At 41.8% G+C, this 18,259-nt stretch overlaps 3 protein-coding genes across 5 annotated transcripts; 2 read left to right on the top strand and 1 right to left on the bottom strand.

The window, feature by feature from the left end:
- The first annotated feature begins 4,381 nt into the window (after positions 1–4,381).
- Positions 4,382–8,353, top strand: LOC121592132 (rap1 GTPase-GDP dissociation stimulator 1). Its single transcript, XM_041913461.1, has 5 exons — positions 4,382–4,643; positions 5,319–6,248; positions 6,316–6,489; positions 6,583–6,795; positions 6,875–8,353. Exons 1-5 carry the CDS (start codon positions 4,637–4,639, stop codon positions 7,420–7,422), a joined length of 1,872 nt encoding a protein of 623 aa, XP_041769395.1. The 5' UTR covers positions 4,382–4,636; the 3' UTR covers positions 7,423–8,353.
- A 1,971-nt stretch (positions 8,354–10,324) lies between these two features.
- Positions 10,325–15,288, bottom strand: LOC121592131 (G protein pathway suppressor 2). 3 transcript variants are annotated; one of them, XM_041913460.1, is made up of 7 exons: positions 14,948–15,287; positions 14,654–14,861; positions 14,465–14,555; positions 14,284–14,398; positions 13,523–13,576; positions 11,536–12,056; positions 10,325–10,719 (listed from the first exon to the last, which is right to left on the bottom strand). In XM_041913460.1, exons 1-7 carry the CDS (start codon positions 15,078–15,080, stop codon positions 10,606–10,608), a joined length of 1,236 nt encoding a protein of 411 aa, XP_041769394.1. In that variant the 5' UTR covers positions 15,081–15,287; the 3' UTR covers positions 10,325–10,605. The 3 variants fall into 3 exon arrangements, with proteins under 3 accessions (XP_041769394.1, XP_041769392.1, XP_041769393.1); XM_041913458.1 differs by having other exon boundaries at positions 14,284–14,555; XM_041913459.1 differs by lacking the exon at positions 13,523–13,576 and having other exon boundaries at positions 14,284–14,555; positions 14,948–15,288.
- A 356-nt stretch (positions 15,289–15,644) lies between these two features.
- Positions 15,645–16,630, top strand: LOC121592633 (thymidylate kinase). The gene is made up of 2 exons (XM_041914263.1): positions 15,645–15,842; positions 15,916–16,630. The coding sequence occupies exons 1-2, from the start codon at positions 15,671–15,673 to the stop codon at positions 16,461–16,463; spliced, it is 720 nt and encodes a 239-aa protein (XP_041770197.1). The 5' UTR covers positions 15,645–15,670; the 3' UTR covers positions 16,464–16,630.
- The last annotated feature ends 1,629 nt before the right edge of the window (positions 16,631–18,259 follow it).

Raw genomic sequence — 18,259 nt, 5'->3', positions numbered from 1 at the left:
ACACCCACACAGCGGAGCTTTCTTCGCTTTGAGAGCTTTTTCCTTCGCTCTACACTGTTGTATGGTTTCGCAATGAAGTTATGCATAGCTAGAACTAGAACGGCGATACTATTATTTAAATACTAAACTCCCATGGAAACCACCAGCACTAAACCATGTAGATCTCTTTGTGAAATTAGATGAATGTTTCACCCATCCTGATAATTTTGTATTTTTTTTTATTTTTAACGAGCTACTATTTGATTTTGCTGCTTTCATAGATTTCTAAACCCAAGCGCCACAGATTAAGCTTAAACGACTGGAAAATTTAATATCCATAGAAAAAAAAAAAAAATGAAAGCTCCACAGCTTCATTGGTTTGATCAATAGATGGCATATTACAACTCATCATTATATTGCTATCCCTTTCTTGCAATGTGTTTCGACAAGTTGCATTTTATTATGACCTATATAGCCTTCTAACTTTCTGAGCAAAAATCTATATAAATGGTCGTGTGGTTAGATACGTGGGTATCATCACCAACGACCATTACTCAAATCTCACTTGCTTCAGTGCTGGTGGTTTCCGTTGGAGTTTAGTATTTAAACAATCGTATCGCCGTTCTAGTTCTAGCGATGCATAACTTCAATGCGAAACCATACAACAGTACACAGGAAATGAGAAAGCTCTCCTCCAAGCGATGAAGCTCAACTGGTTGGGGTATCCCACCAACAGATAGCGCCACCAGCTTTTTTGCTATTTTTAGAATGCATGAGTCGTTTGGCGTCTGCTAAACGAAGTCTTTCTATATTCCGTTTAGGTAGAGAGCTTGAGTCGTTTAGAAGCCGTTTAGTGGTCTTTTAGTGGATTTGTGGCACTTGGGAATACACTTTTTCACTGAGGTAGGGGAAGTCTAGCAGCCTGTGGTGAATCTTTTTCAAGCAATCCAAGCTATTTATCGCTGGATCGATAACTAAAATATTTGCTTGCAATCTTTAGACATGCCGACAGAAATATCGCGTTTTTACGTGTTTAAACATTGGTTTTCGATTTCTCCCAAGTCCAAAGTATTCTAACGGTATGCATATTGTGCATTTCTCATAACTCGAACCCATGTTTTACGAATTATTTAGTTAAATTACGATAATTCTATCCTGATTCGTGATGTGTGAACGCAAAAATATTGGCGAATATTTTTTGACACTTGTTTCTGGTTTAAGGGGAAGGATTCGCAAAGAAAGATAGGCCGTGTCTGAGCGTACCTATTGGAAATTAAAAGCGTTGTGTCTGCTATACCTAAGAAAAAACTGAATAATTACATACGTATACTTTTTCATTGAGATGTCAGTTATCTTTCTGACGTTCAATGTAAGAGCATGTATACTAAAAATATACGTTGAACTATTGAATTGCGACTGTACATATCTTTATTGAATACAGGTGTCCCCCGAGATACGACTGTATTTGGGACCGAAAAAATGTCCCAAAGCAAGGCGTAAGTCGAAAAAGTCGTATGTCGAATATCTATGAATATAAAGTCTATAACCGAAGTTGAAGAGTTTGAATTTATGATATTGTGTATTTTATTTAAAATAATCTTCGATAATGTAATAATTATATTTTAAAAACCGTACACAATATAAATATTCAAGATAGGGTAGTTGTGGAATCTTTGGAAATGTGTGTATAACGGTTATCAGCCCATATATTAAAAAAAAATACATCAATTTCTTTGTCAATGACAACTTTTAATTGTCAAAATCAAAATCGTCCTATCTGCGAATCGTCGTAACTCGAGGGGGTCGTAACTCGAGGGGGTCGTAACTCGGGGGACGCCTGTATTCCTACTTATCAGGGAAACCAGATCATAACAGACGATACCGCAGGATACTGATACGGATATTGATACGAGCAATGAGCGGCCTACTAAGGATATTCAAAACATGTTACCAGCAAAGAAGCGTTTTTTGAAGCGTTTGGTAGCTGTCAGTTGTTATGTTGCGCTCCGTGTTACCGCGCGGCTACATGAGGTGAAATATACAGCGAAATGAACTATTTGACAGGTGAAATATCTGACAGGTATAGCTAAAGGGTTGGGGGAGACACAACATCCGCTTTCGAAATTCTATTTAAAATAATATCTTCTCAAGCAGAACATTCCCTAATTGGAAGAAATTATGAACTGTTGGCTAAAAATTGACGAAGTACTGGATATTGAAGTTATTCAATGGATTTAGTTACGATTTTGTGCACGTTATTTGTTTACATTGCACATCAGCTGATTGCTGTGATGCTTTATCCGTCAAATATTTCGCCTGTCAAATAGTTCATTTCGCTGTATATTTCACCTCATGTAGCCTCGCGGTTACCGCAGGACTCCACACAGCATAACACGGAGCGCAACATAACAACTGACAGCTGCCAAACGCTTGATTAAACGCTTGGGAAAGGAGGTAAAGCGTTTCATTAACTGTCGGTCATCGCAGTAGGTTGGTAGCTTTTCAACAAGAAATGAGCGGCCTACTAAGGATATTCAAAACATGGTACCGGCAATAAAGCGTTTTCTGAAGCGTTTAGCAGCTGTCAGTTGTTATGTTGCGCTCCGTGTTATGCTGTGTGGAGTCCTGCGGTTATGCTGTGTGGAGTCCTGCGGTTATATTTAACAAGATGTGAATATTTATACTTGTCGGAAACGAAAATAAGCGCTGCTCAATTTGCTTCCTACGTTTTCTGCATGTTTCCTAAAGTGAGTGTACAGGCGTCCCCCTAGTTACGTCCCCCTCGAATTACGACGATTCGCAGCTACGATGATTTTGATTTTGACAGATAAAAGTTATCATTGAGACGAAATTGGTATATTTTTTAATTTCTGTGCTGATAACCGTTACAAACACATTTTCACAGATTCCACAACTCTCCGGTCCTGAATATCTATGTCGTGTAAATGGCTTTTGGAAGAAAATACATACATAATCATAATACATAATCGTACATTATTGCATAGATTCCGACTCTTCAATTTCGATTATAAACTTTATATTCACAGATATTCGATATACGACTATTTCGACTTACGCCTTGCTTTGGGACATTTTTTCATATTTCATACTTAAAGTGAGGAACTTACCACCCAAATAGCCAGCTCGTACTTTATAGCTGATTTAGGGCTGTTTAACGAAAAACCGTTCCGATGTCGTACTTTGTGGCTGATTAAGAGATAGACGGTACTTTGCGGAACTATGGAGCTTTTTAACAGGCACATGGTACTCTTTGGAACTTTGCGGCTGATTAGCACTATGTGTAGGGTTCATGATGGAACTTGAAGGCTTGTTAAGAAAGCGCACCGAACTTGGTGGAACTTTATAGCTTTTTAATGCATGACATCGGTTCAAGGTGGATCATGTCAAAGTGTCAAAGAGAGACGCCGTCAATCATCTCATTGCTACTGTACAAGTTAGATAAGTTAATTGAAGAAGGAATATTGAGTGAAGTGATTGTGAATTATCAGTAAATTGTGTAAAATTTTGTGTAATTCATCAATACAAAAGTTTTAAAAATATACATATGTGTTTAAACGAAACAAATCTTGTTGTTTATTTTATCGATGACGCTTGCTTTAAAATAAAACACAAAGAAAAATAATCCCTGGCATCGTGGCATAAGGAAGCTGCTTAGGCGCTGTTTGAAAGACCCACATAGAACTTTGATGCTGTTTATCTACTGCAAAAGGCGAATTAGAGCAGCGATCTTTAGCGTGCCAAAATGAGCTGCTTAAGCAATTCTGGCTATTTGGGCAGTGTCCCTGTGCATATATCTTTTAGTTCGGTTCAACAGACCACCAATTGATCTCAAATATCGAGTGTAATTGTAAAAAAAATTTGGATAGACTTAGGAGAGAGTACATAGAGAAATTATCAAAGCAACCAGTTTATTATGGATCTAACTGTCAAACCAGGTTTTCGTCCTATTTTCGTTTTTAGACGTCAAATTGCACTGGATAAGCCCACCTGATCAAGGTGTTAAGATATTAGAAGGTGAAGTGCTTCAGAGCAAATTGACATTTCACGACTTGGCATAACAATATTGGGGACTACGGTATTAAAATCGAGAAGGGCTGGAGGGGGGTATAGAAAAATGTATGCAATTTGACATCACAATACTCAATGATGGCGCTCTGCAAACACGCTAATAATTCAACTTCTATATAAACACACCTTGCACCTGATATATCAACTCACTTTGATGTTTCCACAAGTTTAGTCCCGTCCAGCGTGTATACGTTGGATTGTCATTTTGACTTTAAATTAACGGTCAAATTAACCGCACTACAGCACTTGACGTAGAAGTATCTGATTTTGCCCAACGGGCGTTTGCAGCCAACTGTCAGACGTCTGTTGCTTGGGTAGGTCGCTCCCGTTTGAAAGTGTGTGCTTAGAATGTTTTTAATTAAGATCGAATCCAAAAGTAAGGTCTGAAAAGGAGCATTCCTTCCAGTTCTTTGCGGGTGTAAAGTGTTGCGAGAAAAGTAGCAAATTGTGCAAAACGATAGAACATATCCGTGTGCTGGTAGTTGATTTATGAATGCATTGAGAGTTCGATTGTGCGCATCAAACTAAACAAACTGCTAGTTATCACACCCGCAATCCGGTCAACAGGATGGAAGGTAACGCCAACGCAAGCATCCCCGTGGTAGCATCATCTAGGTTCGGGTTCCCCCGATCGATAAACGGAATGAAAAGAAGCGCATCCTTGCGAAACGGGGGAAACAATCGTATTTGCTCCGGTGGCATGTGTTGTGAGGAATTGCACCACACGTGCACTGAACAAAAGAAAATAATTCTAGCGCCGCTGGTTGGCGAGAGAGAGAGAGTTTATGTTATTTTTATGCTCGAACGCAATTGTACCAACGCCGCCCGAGAAGTCTCCGTGGAGGAGGAGCAGTGTTTATGTTTGCGGTGCCTGGTTGCTGCGCTCGTTGTGCGAGAGATGTTAATGAAGTACATCGATCGCACTCGGAACGATTCAGACTTTTAAATAACTCACCGTTTCGGGGTCTTCCTCGGGCATTAAAGAATGATGGTGTTGCATGGATGGGAGGAAGCGAAGGAAACGAATAATTTAATACACATCTGGTTTCTTAGCATTTCTTTTTCAACGTATTTTTTTTTGTATACTTTGCGCTACCTTTTTGACTTCCTGAATAGTCAATGAACTAGTGTGCCGTATTAAAGGCATTTCTGTGTCGGTCTAAACAGTGTGCGATTCAACCACGTTCCTTTCTTATCTTTAATTTTCTTTTCTCTTCCTCAAATTTTCCTCCTTCCGCGCCCCGTAACAGCTGAAATGGATGAAATCATCGCCGGGTTAAAGAATGCAACGCTGGAGAAAAGTTCTGAACGTGCCCTACCGTTGCTGAAGCAATTATCCGATGCGGAAACGAACCTCTGTGATAAATACGATATTAAGAACGATTTGCTGGAGCTGCTGCAGCTGCCCGATGCTGGCGTGCAGATACAGGTGGCCCGTTGCATTGCCGAGGTGGCCAAAACCGAACATCAGCGAACCAAGTTTTCCAAGGAAGACATCATCCGGCGGTTGACAGAGCTGCTGCAAAGCCCGGCAGTGCTGGGCGGCGGCAACGCAACCGATCGAGCCGCCCTCGAGCTGGCGACGCAAATTTGCCGCGCCCTGGGCAACATCTGCTACGCGAACGACGAGGCGCGAAACATTATCAAAGAGCTCGGTGCCGATGAACGGTTTTTCGCGCTGCTCGATTACGACGTCGATACGGACGACGAGGAAAGGGAACAGTTTGTGCGCGTTCGCTGTGGGCTCATTTCGAACTACCTGCTGGGCAGTGACGAGATTGCGGAGCGAGCGGTCGAGCTAAAGCTGATCGATCGGCTGGAGCGAATCCTGACGCGCTGCCTGTGCGATGTGGACCGGCACGAGGAGCTGCTGCTGAGCATACTGCCCCCGCTCAGCATCCTGACTGAGCAGATCAGCGATCTCTACTTTGCGCCGTCGCTGAACAAAACGATCGCGCAGATTTTAGCCAAATGTACCAACCCGGACATTGCCGAGTCGTGTCTCGCGCTGCTACACTATGAGGCGCAAAACGATGACGTGAAGCTGCTGCTGGCAGAGGAGGGGCTGTGCGAAACGATCTACCAGCTGCTGGAAAAGTACAAAACGTTCGCTAACACGGACGAGGCACGTGTACTTATGAAGCTGGCCTGCGACTTGATTGTGCTGATACTGACGGGAGGTAAATAGGTTCTTCGACTACAACCTCTTTGCGAATGTTTAACGTTTCTTCTCCTGTTTTTCTTTAGACAAATCGATGCACTATCTGTACTCAACGCCACTCTTGAAGTGCATGGAAGATTGGCTAGATTCGTCCGACGTAGAACTGCTAACAACCGGCGTGCTTGCGCTTGGAAACTTTGCCCGAACGGACAGTCACTGCATTCATATGGTGGAGAACAAAATTATGCACAAACTGCTAGGTATGTCTATACTTATTGCTTCCACACAAATGGAGGACAGGATTTATTTAAAATCCTTTTTCTTCGATTTCTTCTTCCATTTTTTATCGATAGCTATTTTGGCTAAAAATAATGGAACGGAACACCAGATGACGCTTCAACATGCGCTGCTAAGTACACTGAAAAACTTGGTTATACCGAAACCAAATAAGGCTGCCGTCATAGAGGCCGGTTTGGTGGACATTATTTTACCAATGCTGGAAATACATCAAGCGCCGGTAGTGTTCAAACTGCTCGGCACGCTACGAATGACCGTCGACGGGCAAGGTTGGTTTGATGATAGTTTTTTTTTGTCAATTTTCATTGATTTCTTGCAACCGTGCACTAAATTTCCCCTTTTTTGTAGAAAATCTTGCCTCCCAGCTGTTGCAAAACGAAAAGCTAGTCAAGCAGCTGGTACATTGGAGCCAAACGTCCGAATTTACCGGCGTCCTGGGCGAGTCGTTACGGCTGATGGCATGGCTGATCAAGCACGCCTACCAGCAGCGCGACAGCAGCGCAAAGGTACCGATGGACGATACGGGGCTGCGGAAGTTTGTCGCTATCGAGGGAGCGGTCGCCAGTATGGTCGGCATGCTCGCCTCAACGCATCTGGTGATGCAAAACGAGGCCCTGATTGCGTTGAGCATTTTGACCACGCTTTACCACAGCAAGGCGGCGACCGAGGGTAACACGCTGGACGAGCTGCTGGTGCAGGCCGACGTTGGCGCCAAGCTTGCCGAGCAGATCACGCTGAACGGTGAGTCGATGACGAAGGAGCTGGTGGAAAACCTGCAAACATTCGTAAAGCTGCTGCGGTCGTCGAGTGACGCACTGGTGGCCCATTTGCGCCAGCACAACATCGAAGAGCTGCTAAAGACGATACCGAGCTTGGTGGAATACTGTACGCTTTGAATGCATTTCCCAGTGATTCTAGCTTCTACTGGGATGATCACAACACCATCTTACTTTACGGGGGAAAACATGATTTTCATTTCACACGATTTCCTTCGATTGCACGCAAAGGTAACCGATTTATCAACGTTACGTTATCAACCGAACGGGAACAGTCTTGCACAGGACCAGTGTTTGATTTTCACCTGAAAGCAATAGAGTTCTAACCACTAATAACGATATTGATAGCGATCCGTTGGTTGAATAGAATAGATTGTTTGTGGCGTTTTACAGCAAATTACTTTATCGTACCATTCAATACCATTCTATGACAATCTGCATTATAACGAGGAATCTACTTTTAGATTTGGGTAAACACATTTTAGTTTACTAGCAGGCGTGTAAATGGGAATATTAGGGCCAAATACTTGATTATGATACCAATCGTACTTCTACCACTACATTTATCGTCCCCTTTTAATACAATATGAATCCGATCAGCACACAACGGATGGCAAGTGGCAAAAAAAAGCATTTAACAGTTTTCTAGCCCAATTTGGTTTGTTTGCAAAGCATCAAACACCGATCACCCGATGTTGGGAGACATTTTCAAGAGCAATTTATAATGTAAGCTTTAATTTACATAAACACACAGCATGGATAGGATTAGCGATTAAGAGCAAAGCGTGTATTTTGAGCATTGACACATAAGAAGCCGTTCGTTCACTCGGCGTGAATAAAAAAAACAATACTTAACCAATGATAAAATACGCTATAAAGCGATAAAAATGACCGTTCAGTTTCTTAATATACATGAGTTCTAGTGAAAAATGAGACGCACAGCATTACAAAAAAAAACACACATACACACATCGACAAGAAATTCAAACACACGCAGCCTCCCGATTTGTGCAACAGAAACACAAAGCATTAACCTCTAGTGAGCAGCAAACAGCAGCAACAAGTAGAGAACATAGTGAGATATTTTGAGCCGTTCTAGCAGTTTTATCTCTTTTTGGGCATTTGAGCGTGTAGAGCATTGCGAAGTAAACATCCAGTTTTTAATAGTGTGTAAGAGATATCATATTTAAAGTGGCATTACCTCGATTCGATCAACCAGTTATATTCACTTTACAGTGAAAGATGATGATAAGCGTTTACCGAGCGAGTGGTTTAGGTATGTTGGGGCAGGAGTGAAAGTGCAGATAAAAGTGCACGTGAGCAGCAATAGCCACAATCGTAGCTTGTTGTTGACACCGTGTAATGAGCTAAATCGTAAAAAATATATATATTTGCTTGCGTGAGAAAACAAAAACTCGAAAACAATTATGCTTTGCTAAAAGACAACTGAATGCACTGATCTTGAGAATAGAAAATTTGAAAAATTATGTTGCACAAATTCATCACGCCTCTGTGTTAGGATCCCCATTTCATTGAATTCTAACGCAACAACGATAATTATCCAATAATGTGTATCATCACATTGCTTTGGGCATTTATACCAATGGCCAAGCTGTAGTATCCCCTAATGGCAACAACATTGGTGCGCCTACGGCACCATGTCGCCAACACCTGAAAAAGAGTCCGTTATAGATAGCAGAGATATTTAGCGTCTACGTAGGAGTGTTTCCCCTAAAGTAAACAAAATCATACGTCAACAGTATTTTACTGCATTTAACTATCATAACGTAACACACACAAACCAAGCCTAAGTGCATAAACCATTATGCAAATGTGTATGCAAAAGTGCATAGTGGACATAGTGCACGGAACAGTTTTTCGGTAGTTTTGGGGCAAGTCCTATCTTTCATACACAAGCACACATGGCAAACAAATCTTGTTGCAAGCAAATCAACAAATAGTAAAAATACCGATATAGGAAATATTCAAATGGTAAGCAATGTTTTTTCAACGATGAATTTAAACAAACCGCAAATACTCCGACGATTATATTAGTATGAGCAGTTGAGAGCAACACCGGAGCGATAGTTGAGAAATAGTAGCACAAAAGCAACGATAAGTTAAAATGTTTGAGCTAAGAAAAGCAAAAAGCAAGAGACTTTTATCAAACTGTTCAGTGAATTCAACATTTCGACATTCAACAAAACTGGCAACGCGCGCACATTCTTCCGATCAGAATCAAGATTTTTCAAACTGACATTTTCATCTCCAACTTTCTCCTCTGTGTTGAGTTGAGTATCTTGTTTGAAATCCCGTAATATATTTTGAACTACTGTTACATATGACGCATGTGTAGTACATTTATGTAGTAACGCGTCCACCGAACCAGATAGAAATTTCAAAAAGAAACCCCCACCTCACAGGAAAGCGCGCAAACGCAAAGATCCCGTTAGTAGAATGAAAAAAATCAACCACAACCTATCGGCCCCCATAATGCGATAAAGCGCAGCCTTTTTAGCACTGTTGCTAGAAAGGGCAGCGTGAAACAGTACAGTTTAACAAAAAAAAAAGAAAGAATGAAAAAATAGTCAGTAAAAAGTGATGAAAATAGGGCAATACGAGTGTTAAAATAATAATAATAATACAAATGAAATAATAATAATAATAATTACACTAATAATCAAACATACATACAAATGCAAACATTATGTGATGTTTCTTTTTTCACTAGAACTATAGTGTGCAAACAGCGCAGCAAAAAAAACGTGTGCCCGGGGCTAAGAGAGATTGTCTGTTTCACGTGCGTAGGCACACATATTTTGTATTAGCACTTTCCTACTATTGTATAATTTATTTTCTAACTTATTCGGCTTAATAAATTTTTTAAAATACTTCACAACGAACGTGCTCTAATTGGCAGAACATAGGAAAGAAAGAAAAAACACCGTTGTACGATGAAATACTATTAATCATTTGCGATTGATACGCGAACGTGCCCTGTTTTCTCAATACCTTAGTCAACCAACTAATAACGCTTTTTGTACACCGATCCAGCAAACGTTTATTTTCCTTTACCTCGTGCTGAAGCTTTATAAATGCTTTTACTCCCTCCACAAGCCTATTATTATATTGCATATGTTATAATATATAAAACAAAAAAAGTTTCTATGATGACCATAGATAAACGCAACGTTTTGTTAACTTTTTCTTCTTACGAGATGGAGAAAGTGTGTTCTTTTATCTTAGCATATTTTGCTTTACCCAAAAGCGCTCGTCCGTTCGACTGTGACCCACCCATGCCTCCTAGTACCGGTGGCGACTGTAATGCATCTGGGGAGGTGGCTGTTGCTGGGGATTGCTGATCGGTGGCGGTCGCGCCGACGGGTAACCCTGCGTGATGCTTCCGCTCTTCGGCAGCTAAATGGCACCAAGAGAAATAAAAACCGTGCGTTGCTTTTTTGTGGTTTAAGGTCTTACAATGATTCAGTATCAGTCGATGTGCTCGCAACGGACGGTGCACACGCGCAAACGGTGCAATCAGCCAAAACTTAAACGTATGCAAAACTTAGTATGAAGAGGTTAAGGGATGATAGAAATTGATGGATGGTATCTAAATCGTTGTTAGAATGTTTGTACAAGCGAGGCGCAATGTGCCTGTGTGGTTCGTGTTTTCAGTTGTCATCTGTTTATTGAAAGATATGTGTAGAAAAATAGTAGAAAACAAAAAAAAAACAACCAAACATAATCCTAATAGAAGTAGAAAGTCCTAATGGCTTTACAGGGTTAAACGAGTAAAATGCAGAAGAAGTACATTAGTGACCAATCTTTGAACGTGCCGGTACGGTATCAACCAAAGGTTAAGAAAATGTGTGAACCCGTCCAGTATGTAATGGGTTTAGTAACGTGTTCAGTGTAATACTAACTCTACCCTGCCGCGTTCTAGGCTCACTACGTAGAAAGGTGTGAGTTGGTGTTCGAGAAAAGGGCGGAAAGGGTTAAAAAACATCCATCGTATTGACGCTGTCAGCGTGGTATTTCGGATACATACATCTCGCGATAGGAAGGAATTAGCCAAAATAGAATAAATGGAAGCAAAATTGTCTAGCGTGCTACGTGCATAAACGTAACCGTGTGCGGATGCGTGTGAGTGTGAGTAAAGTGATAGGAAAACATAAGCGATAACCGAAAAAGCCGTCTGTGTCAGCAGTACTTGGATAAGTCAATGGCGCTTACTTGCTGGTTGGTAGCGATCGTGTGCATTTGAATAGCGGCTGGCCGCAGGCTGGGCGCGTACACGATCCCCTCGGTCAGGTGGGTCGCTACCACGCCGGGCGGCGGCTGCGCCTGCGGCGGCACGCCCTGCAGCTGCCGCAGATCCTTGCGCTCGTCGTGCTTGACGAGCTCGATGTGGTACGGCACGAGCCGCTCCTGCGGTATCTTCTCGATCGTGATGGTTTTCATCGGCGGCTGCTGGCCGTGCATGGCCGCGACGGTGTGGTCCAGCGTCGGGATGTGATAGAGGTTTGCTTGCGATGGCGGCAGCGGCCCCACCTTACCGCTAACGATCAGCTGCTCCGGTTTCGGCTGCACCATCGGACCGGGCTGGCTCGGTATGTCCACGTACTGGCGCATCGGAATGGTGAGGCTGCTCTGGTACGGGTACAGAATCTGCGGCTGCGGCGGCGGACGGTTGTCCTGCGGGTTTGCTGGCGGTGCGCCTGGATAGAAACCAACCGGCGGACAGTATTGGGACTCTGGAAAAGCATAAAAAGAAATCATTATTTGTCTCGCACCATGGGCGATTTTTGGAAGCTAGCTAAAAAGAGCGCTTAGTTTTTGCATAACATTTTTTTAATTTACATCTTACACACACACACACACACACACACACACACACACACACACACACACACCACACACACACACACACACACACACACACACACACACACACACACACACACACACACACACACACGCACACGCACACGCACACGCACACCCATACATACAAACGCATCTGCAAACACTCGCATTTTACTTTATTTACAAACGCTAACAGATTTGGATGCTATATGAAATTTTCTAAATCTAATCAAGACGTTTTTCTCCCTCGCTTCTGACATTATCTTGACCATGTTGAACAAGCCATTTTGCTTCTGTTTTTTTTTTTTTTTGCAAAATATCAGAGAAATTGAATTTGAAGCGATCAACGGATTCGACGACAAGGTAAATGTACCTTTCTCTTATCGGTATTTTCAAATACATGCTGCTGCTCTTGCCTTAATTTATCCTTACAATACAAAGTAACAATTACAACACAATGATAGACTTCTTTTTGGCAATACCCAGTTTTGAGAGGTGTTGTGCCTTATACATAAAAACCGAATGAAGGATAATGAACGAAAATCTAAACCAAAATGCAACAAACCATTCATAAAATGACGCCCAAACTACAATGTCATATGTGTTGTTAAACAATGCAATAATTATATATCATAAAACATTCGCGGTTCGTGGGGACTGATACGTGATGTTCAAATTATGTTGTGTGGCTCTACGTATGCACTTAGGAATCAAGCAGCAAAAGCAAACTTATAAGGTGTATGGATGAACTCACTTAATATGTGATGGGGATTGGAGGTTCGTGCTAACTAAAACCGATCTAAAAACCAATTACCAAAGCATGACAGTGTTAGGGGTCTGATCGAGGTTCTGGTTTAAGGACGCAGGGTGGGAAAACAAGGGAAATCATTTTAAAAGGCCCGCTGTGCCAGGGGACCACGGTGCCACCCAAGCATTGATGAGCAGCTAATCATACCGGAATGAAGGCTAAATGCTAAATGTTACTCAATTCGCACACTTACACACATTTCTCTAAACTATGTTTGTTTTGTTTGGATTTTAGGTGTACTGTAACTATACCATCAAACATTTGTCACACCAAGCTAATAATAGATTTCGCACGACCATTTTTACACTACTTCGGAAATGCCTTCAAAACAATTGTTATCAGTGCATCAGAAAAATGGTTTGATCGCTTTGTTTTCTTTTTTTAATTGCAACCATTTTGAAGGCATTTATGATTACTCGTGTTTTATTCATTTCAACGAGCATATTAGGTGCATTGAGTAACTTACTAAACAAGGATGAGTTAAGAAAATTAAAAAAAAAAAACAAAACAAAGAGAAAATATTATACAATATTGAATTCAACTCACTGTTCCACAACACGGCACGGGCCACCTCTCCGCCCCGTCTACCTTCCTCGATCTCTGTGTTATTCAAAAATTTACCATTTGATACCGCGAATGGGAAATATATGCGTAACGATGAGACAAAATCATACGGGAGCGTAAAGGGGGGATGGGGAAGTATATAGAAAAAAGAGAGAAAGAGAGAAAAGGAAACAATATGAAACGTAAGAAACATGTCGGAGCGATACATCAAATCAAAGGGCAGCCAAATAAGGCATCGATGGGTTGTAGCCGCATCTTGTTTACGCAGCGACCAAGAAGAGGCATTTGGTGAGATGAAGCTAAAATGATGCGAAACACACATCAGCATAGTCTGTTATCGTAATGGAATAAGTTTTTTTTTTATAATAAACACAAAGCAACAGGGGACGACAATTAATTCACAAAACTCTTGTGTTTGCAGCGGCAAAACCCTCCAGCAAATGGGTGAGAGACGGCTTATGAACTGAAAGGTTGACACTTCATGAACTGAACTGGGACTGAGGGCTAGAAACAAAAGATGTGATTAAAACATTCAAACCGTTGGCGGCAGAGTATTGCGCAACGAAACGAGTCACCGCAGTGCACAAACGAATTTGTGCGAGTGAAAGCATAAATCCTCGCAGAGTGCACCTCCTGGTTGACTGAGCGTGCCAGGAGCGGTTCCTTCTCCTTCGTTGCTGGCCCGGAAACCGAACCGGACAGTGCGGTACGGTACGCGAAAGGTTGTGGATGGTAGTACTTACTCTGCGGCAGCGCATAGGGTTGATTGTTGAGATTGGGCTGCTTATAGTAGCCCTGGACGTGCTGTACGGGCGAAGGGCTGTGGGTGCGCTTGCCCACATTCACCTGCGGGTTGCCCTGCAAGTTGGGGTAAGCGTCGGTGAATATGCGTTCCGACGAGAGCATCACTTCGGGTTGACTCACTTTATGCATCATATGCTGCTGCTGGTGCGGTGGCATGGACCGCTGAGGTAAGAATATTTGCTGCGGAATATTTTGTATCGCAAACATTTCCCTAATGGAAATCCAAAAGAAAAGACAAAAGGAACAATGTTGTCAATACAAAGCCCCTACCGTACGCAAACGATGAGCATGCCGCCGGCGTAAACTCACTCTTTCATCTGCCGTTTCCTGTTGTCGTCTTCATTAAGCACTTTTTTCAGCTGTAGAAATAGCTGCTGCTTTTCGTTCCGCAGTTCGTCCAAGTTCTTTTCGAGCATCAGTATTTGCTCCTTCGTCTCGCCGAGCGTCATGACGTCCTGCTTTTCCCGTTCCTCCCGCTCCCGTCGCAACCGCTCCTCCTCAACCTCGGCCTGGAGCTCTGTGTTGAAATGGAAGCCAGAACAAAAACAAAAAAGTTAGCTCACATGTGAATGGAATCGATGCGATGGTCAAGAACAAATGTACCTTGCTTTTTCCGTTCCCGTTCCCGCATGATGTGGCGCTTCAGCGCGTTCCATAATTGCTCCTCCTTTTCCGTTTTGGCCGCAGGCTGCGCTGGCTGTTGGGCTGGCATCTTCAGATACTTTTTCGCACTCATTTTGTTGCGTTTCGTAGCAATTGTTCTGCAATATATTTACACTGCGCTGAAAGTCGCTGTCACGTTGGTCTACGGGTAGTCGCTTTGTCCGTTGTTTGCACAAGGTAAGCGGAATATATTATTCGTTTTTGTGAATTTCTTTGCAGCGCCAGCTTCCTTTGCAAGATGTTTGTGTTTTCTTTCCTGTGTGCGGTAAATGTCAAACCGCCCAACCTTCCCAACTAACAAAATCGACATGCTTTCTCGTTCTATCCAATACATCAATAAACCTGAGAGAGAGAGAGAGAGAAAGTATGTTGATTTTGTCGCTTGCGTTGGTGAAAAATAAACAGCAATGCCAGACTGTCAAGGTACCGCTGCAAACATTGTGAACAAACGCACCGCTGTAAAAAAAGATAAATTCCCTGATTAAAACAATTATGGTATAAATTATATAAAAATCCATTGTTTTAGAATGAAAAAAAAGATAAATTAAAATTTTACGAGAATGTACTCTAATATCATTGAAGTACACAATTATGCAGATCGAATCTCCGATTTTCCAACCAGCCCAGTGAAAAAGAAAACCGTATTCCTTCAGTCGAAGCTCGATGGCGGCTAAACAACTTGCCAAATTGCTGTCGGCACAAGTGCGCCAAAATACCAGAACCATATCCAGTCGTACGTTCGACAAAATGCCGGAATCGCAAGGAAAAAGGGGTGCCTTTATCGTGCTGGAAGGATGTGATCGCACCGGCAAAACGACGCAATGCAAAACGCTGGGTAACTATGGTGCCGGAAGCCTTTGCCGGATGAGGGACTATCTACATTGCCACGGCACCGGATCTGTTTTCAGTTGACAAATTGATGCAGGCGAACATAAGGGCCCAGTACATGAACTTTCCGGACCGTTCGACACAGTGCGGTCAGCTGATAAATGGTTATCTGACGCGCAAGGACGACTTCACGGACGAGGGCATCCATCTGCTGTTTACGCTGAATCGCTGGGAACGAATGAAGGAGATGGAGAAGCTGCTGAAGGCTGGCGTTAACCTGATCGTTGACCGGTACTCCTACTCGGGCGTTGCATTCAGCAGTGCCAAGGGGCTCGATATGGAATGGTGCAAAGCGCCCGAGTCGGGGCTGCTGAAGCCCGACCTCGTGATACTGCTTACCCTGTCGATGGAAGCGCTGGCGAGGCGCGGAGGCTTCGGTGACGAGCGGTATGAAGTGGCCGGCTTTCAGAAGAAGGTGATTGAGCGGTATGGCATGCTAAAGGATGACCGCTACTGGAAAGCGATTGACGCCGATAAGACATTCGACGATGTTACCGCAGTTCTTTACGAGGAGGTGCTACGTGCAATTGAACATTCCGGCGACAAGCCGTTAGAGAAGTTATGGTAAATGTTGTCCATGTCCCCGCAACGGTATGCATCTTGCATTTAAGCTTATAGTGTTAAAATTGTAATAAGAAGACCATGTTGCATGTACCAGAAGAACCAGAAAATGCAGAGAAGTTCGTTATCATATACGATGTTTGAAATACATTTTTAAGGAAAGGTAAAGTTGAATTGATAAATTGCTTTTGAAGTTTCAATGCTGTTTAAAATTATTTCCTATTTTATGCGCAAATGGTAAACATCGCATCCCGCACAATCATCAACATTATATGAAATGATGGTTGAATAAAAAAATCAAAGATTTTATTCTTGCCTCGTTTAAATAACATCGCAATCCGCGCTGGATTTGCGATGATTTCCCTGTGCAAAAAGGAGTAGCGTACAAAAGACAAAGCTGCTGCTGCATTTACACGTATTGAGAATTAGAGAAAATGTTTTCGGTAGGTATTGAAAAAAGATTGCAAAACATAAAACGTATGGCAGTTATCCTAAACCCTCAGATATAAGTGAATATTACATTTTTTAATGTTTTATTAAATTATATCAAATTATTTTATTTTCTATTTTACATGGAAGGTTATCCACCTTGTTCCGCTCTCGTGGCACAGTCGTCAACTCCCCAAATAGCCAGAATTGCTTAAGCAGCTCATTTTGGCACGCTAAAGATCGCTGCTCTAATTCGCCTTTTGCAGTAGATAAACAGCATCAAAGTTCTATGTGGGTCTTTCAAACAGCGCCTAAGCAGCTTCCTTATGCCGCGATGCCAGGGATTACTTTTCTTTGTGTTTTATTTTCAAGCAAGCGTCATCGATGAAATAAACAACAAGATTTGTTTCGTTTAAACACATATGTATATTTTTAAATCTTTTGTATTGATGAATTACACAAAATTTTACACAATTTACTGATAATTCACAATCACTTCACTCAATATTCATTCTTCAATTAACGAATCTAACTTGTGCAGCAGCAATGAGATTATTGCCGGCGTCCGTCTTTGACACTTTGACAAGAGCCACCTTGAACCGATGTCATGCATTAAAAAGCTATAAAGTTCCACCAAGTTCAGTACCCTTTCTTAACAAGCCTTCAAGTTCCATCATTAACCCTACACATAGTGCTAATCAGCCGCAATCACAATCGCAATATCGTTCTAGTTCTAGCGATGCATAACTTCAATGCGAAACCATATAACAAACCAGAGGGAATGAGAAAGCCCTACCCGCAAATTTCCGTTAAATGCCTTCTAATCGCCTTATAATCGCCGGCGAATTGAAGGCGATCAGCAGTGCATTTAGCAGTAATTAAATGCCTTTGAAATATGTCAATGAAAAATTTCGCTTTTAATTTGAAATTTGAAATTGCAACTGTCAAAAGAAAACCTTACAAGCGTCTTCAGCACTGCACTGTTGTAGTGTTCCCAGATATGAGCGTGAGATTCGATAGCACGATTTACGTGTTATGATCTCTTGCGTTAAGCTCTGAGCTATTTCACTTTATTAAAGATGATCTACATTATTCGGTTGTTAAAGACCAACTCATTGAAAGGTGATAATATATCAAACTCATTTCTATAACTAAAATAAAAGGAAAAATGAGATTCATATTTCTCCCATCCTGATAATGAACGGTGAACATAGTGTAATTATTATGTTTTTTTAAAAAGGTATTATTTTAATTTCGCTTCACATAAATTTTGTTTAAAGTAATTATAGTAGGAAAAAAAATAATTTAAAAAGAAATAAACGCAGAAAAAAGATCATAAAAATCTGGATTTGAACACACGCTTTCTCGGTTCGG

This window comes from Anopheles merus, chromosome 2L (genome assembly GCF_017562075.2).
Source record: "Anopheles merus strain MAF chromosome 2L, AmerM5.1, whole genome shotgun sequence".
NCBI classification, from domain to species: Eukaryota; Metazoa; Arthropoda; class Insecta; order Diptera; family Culicidae; genus Anopheles; species Anopheles merus.
This window is presented reverse-complemented; position numbering and strand designations above follow the sequence as displayed.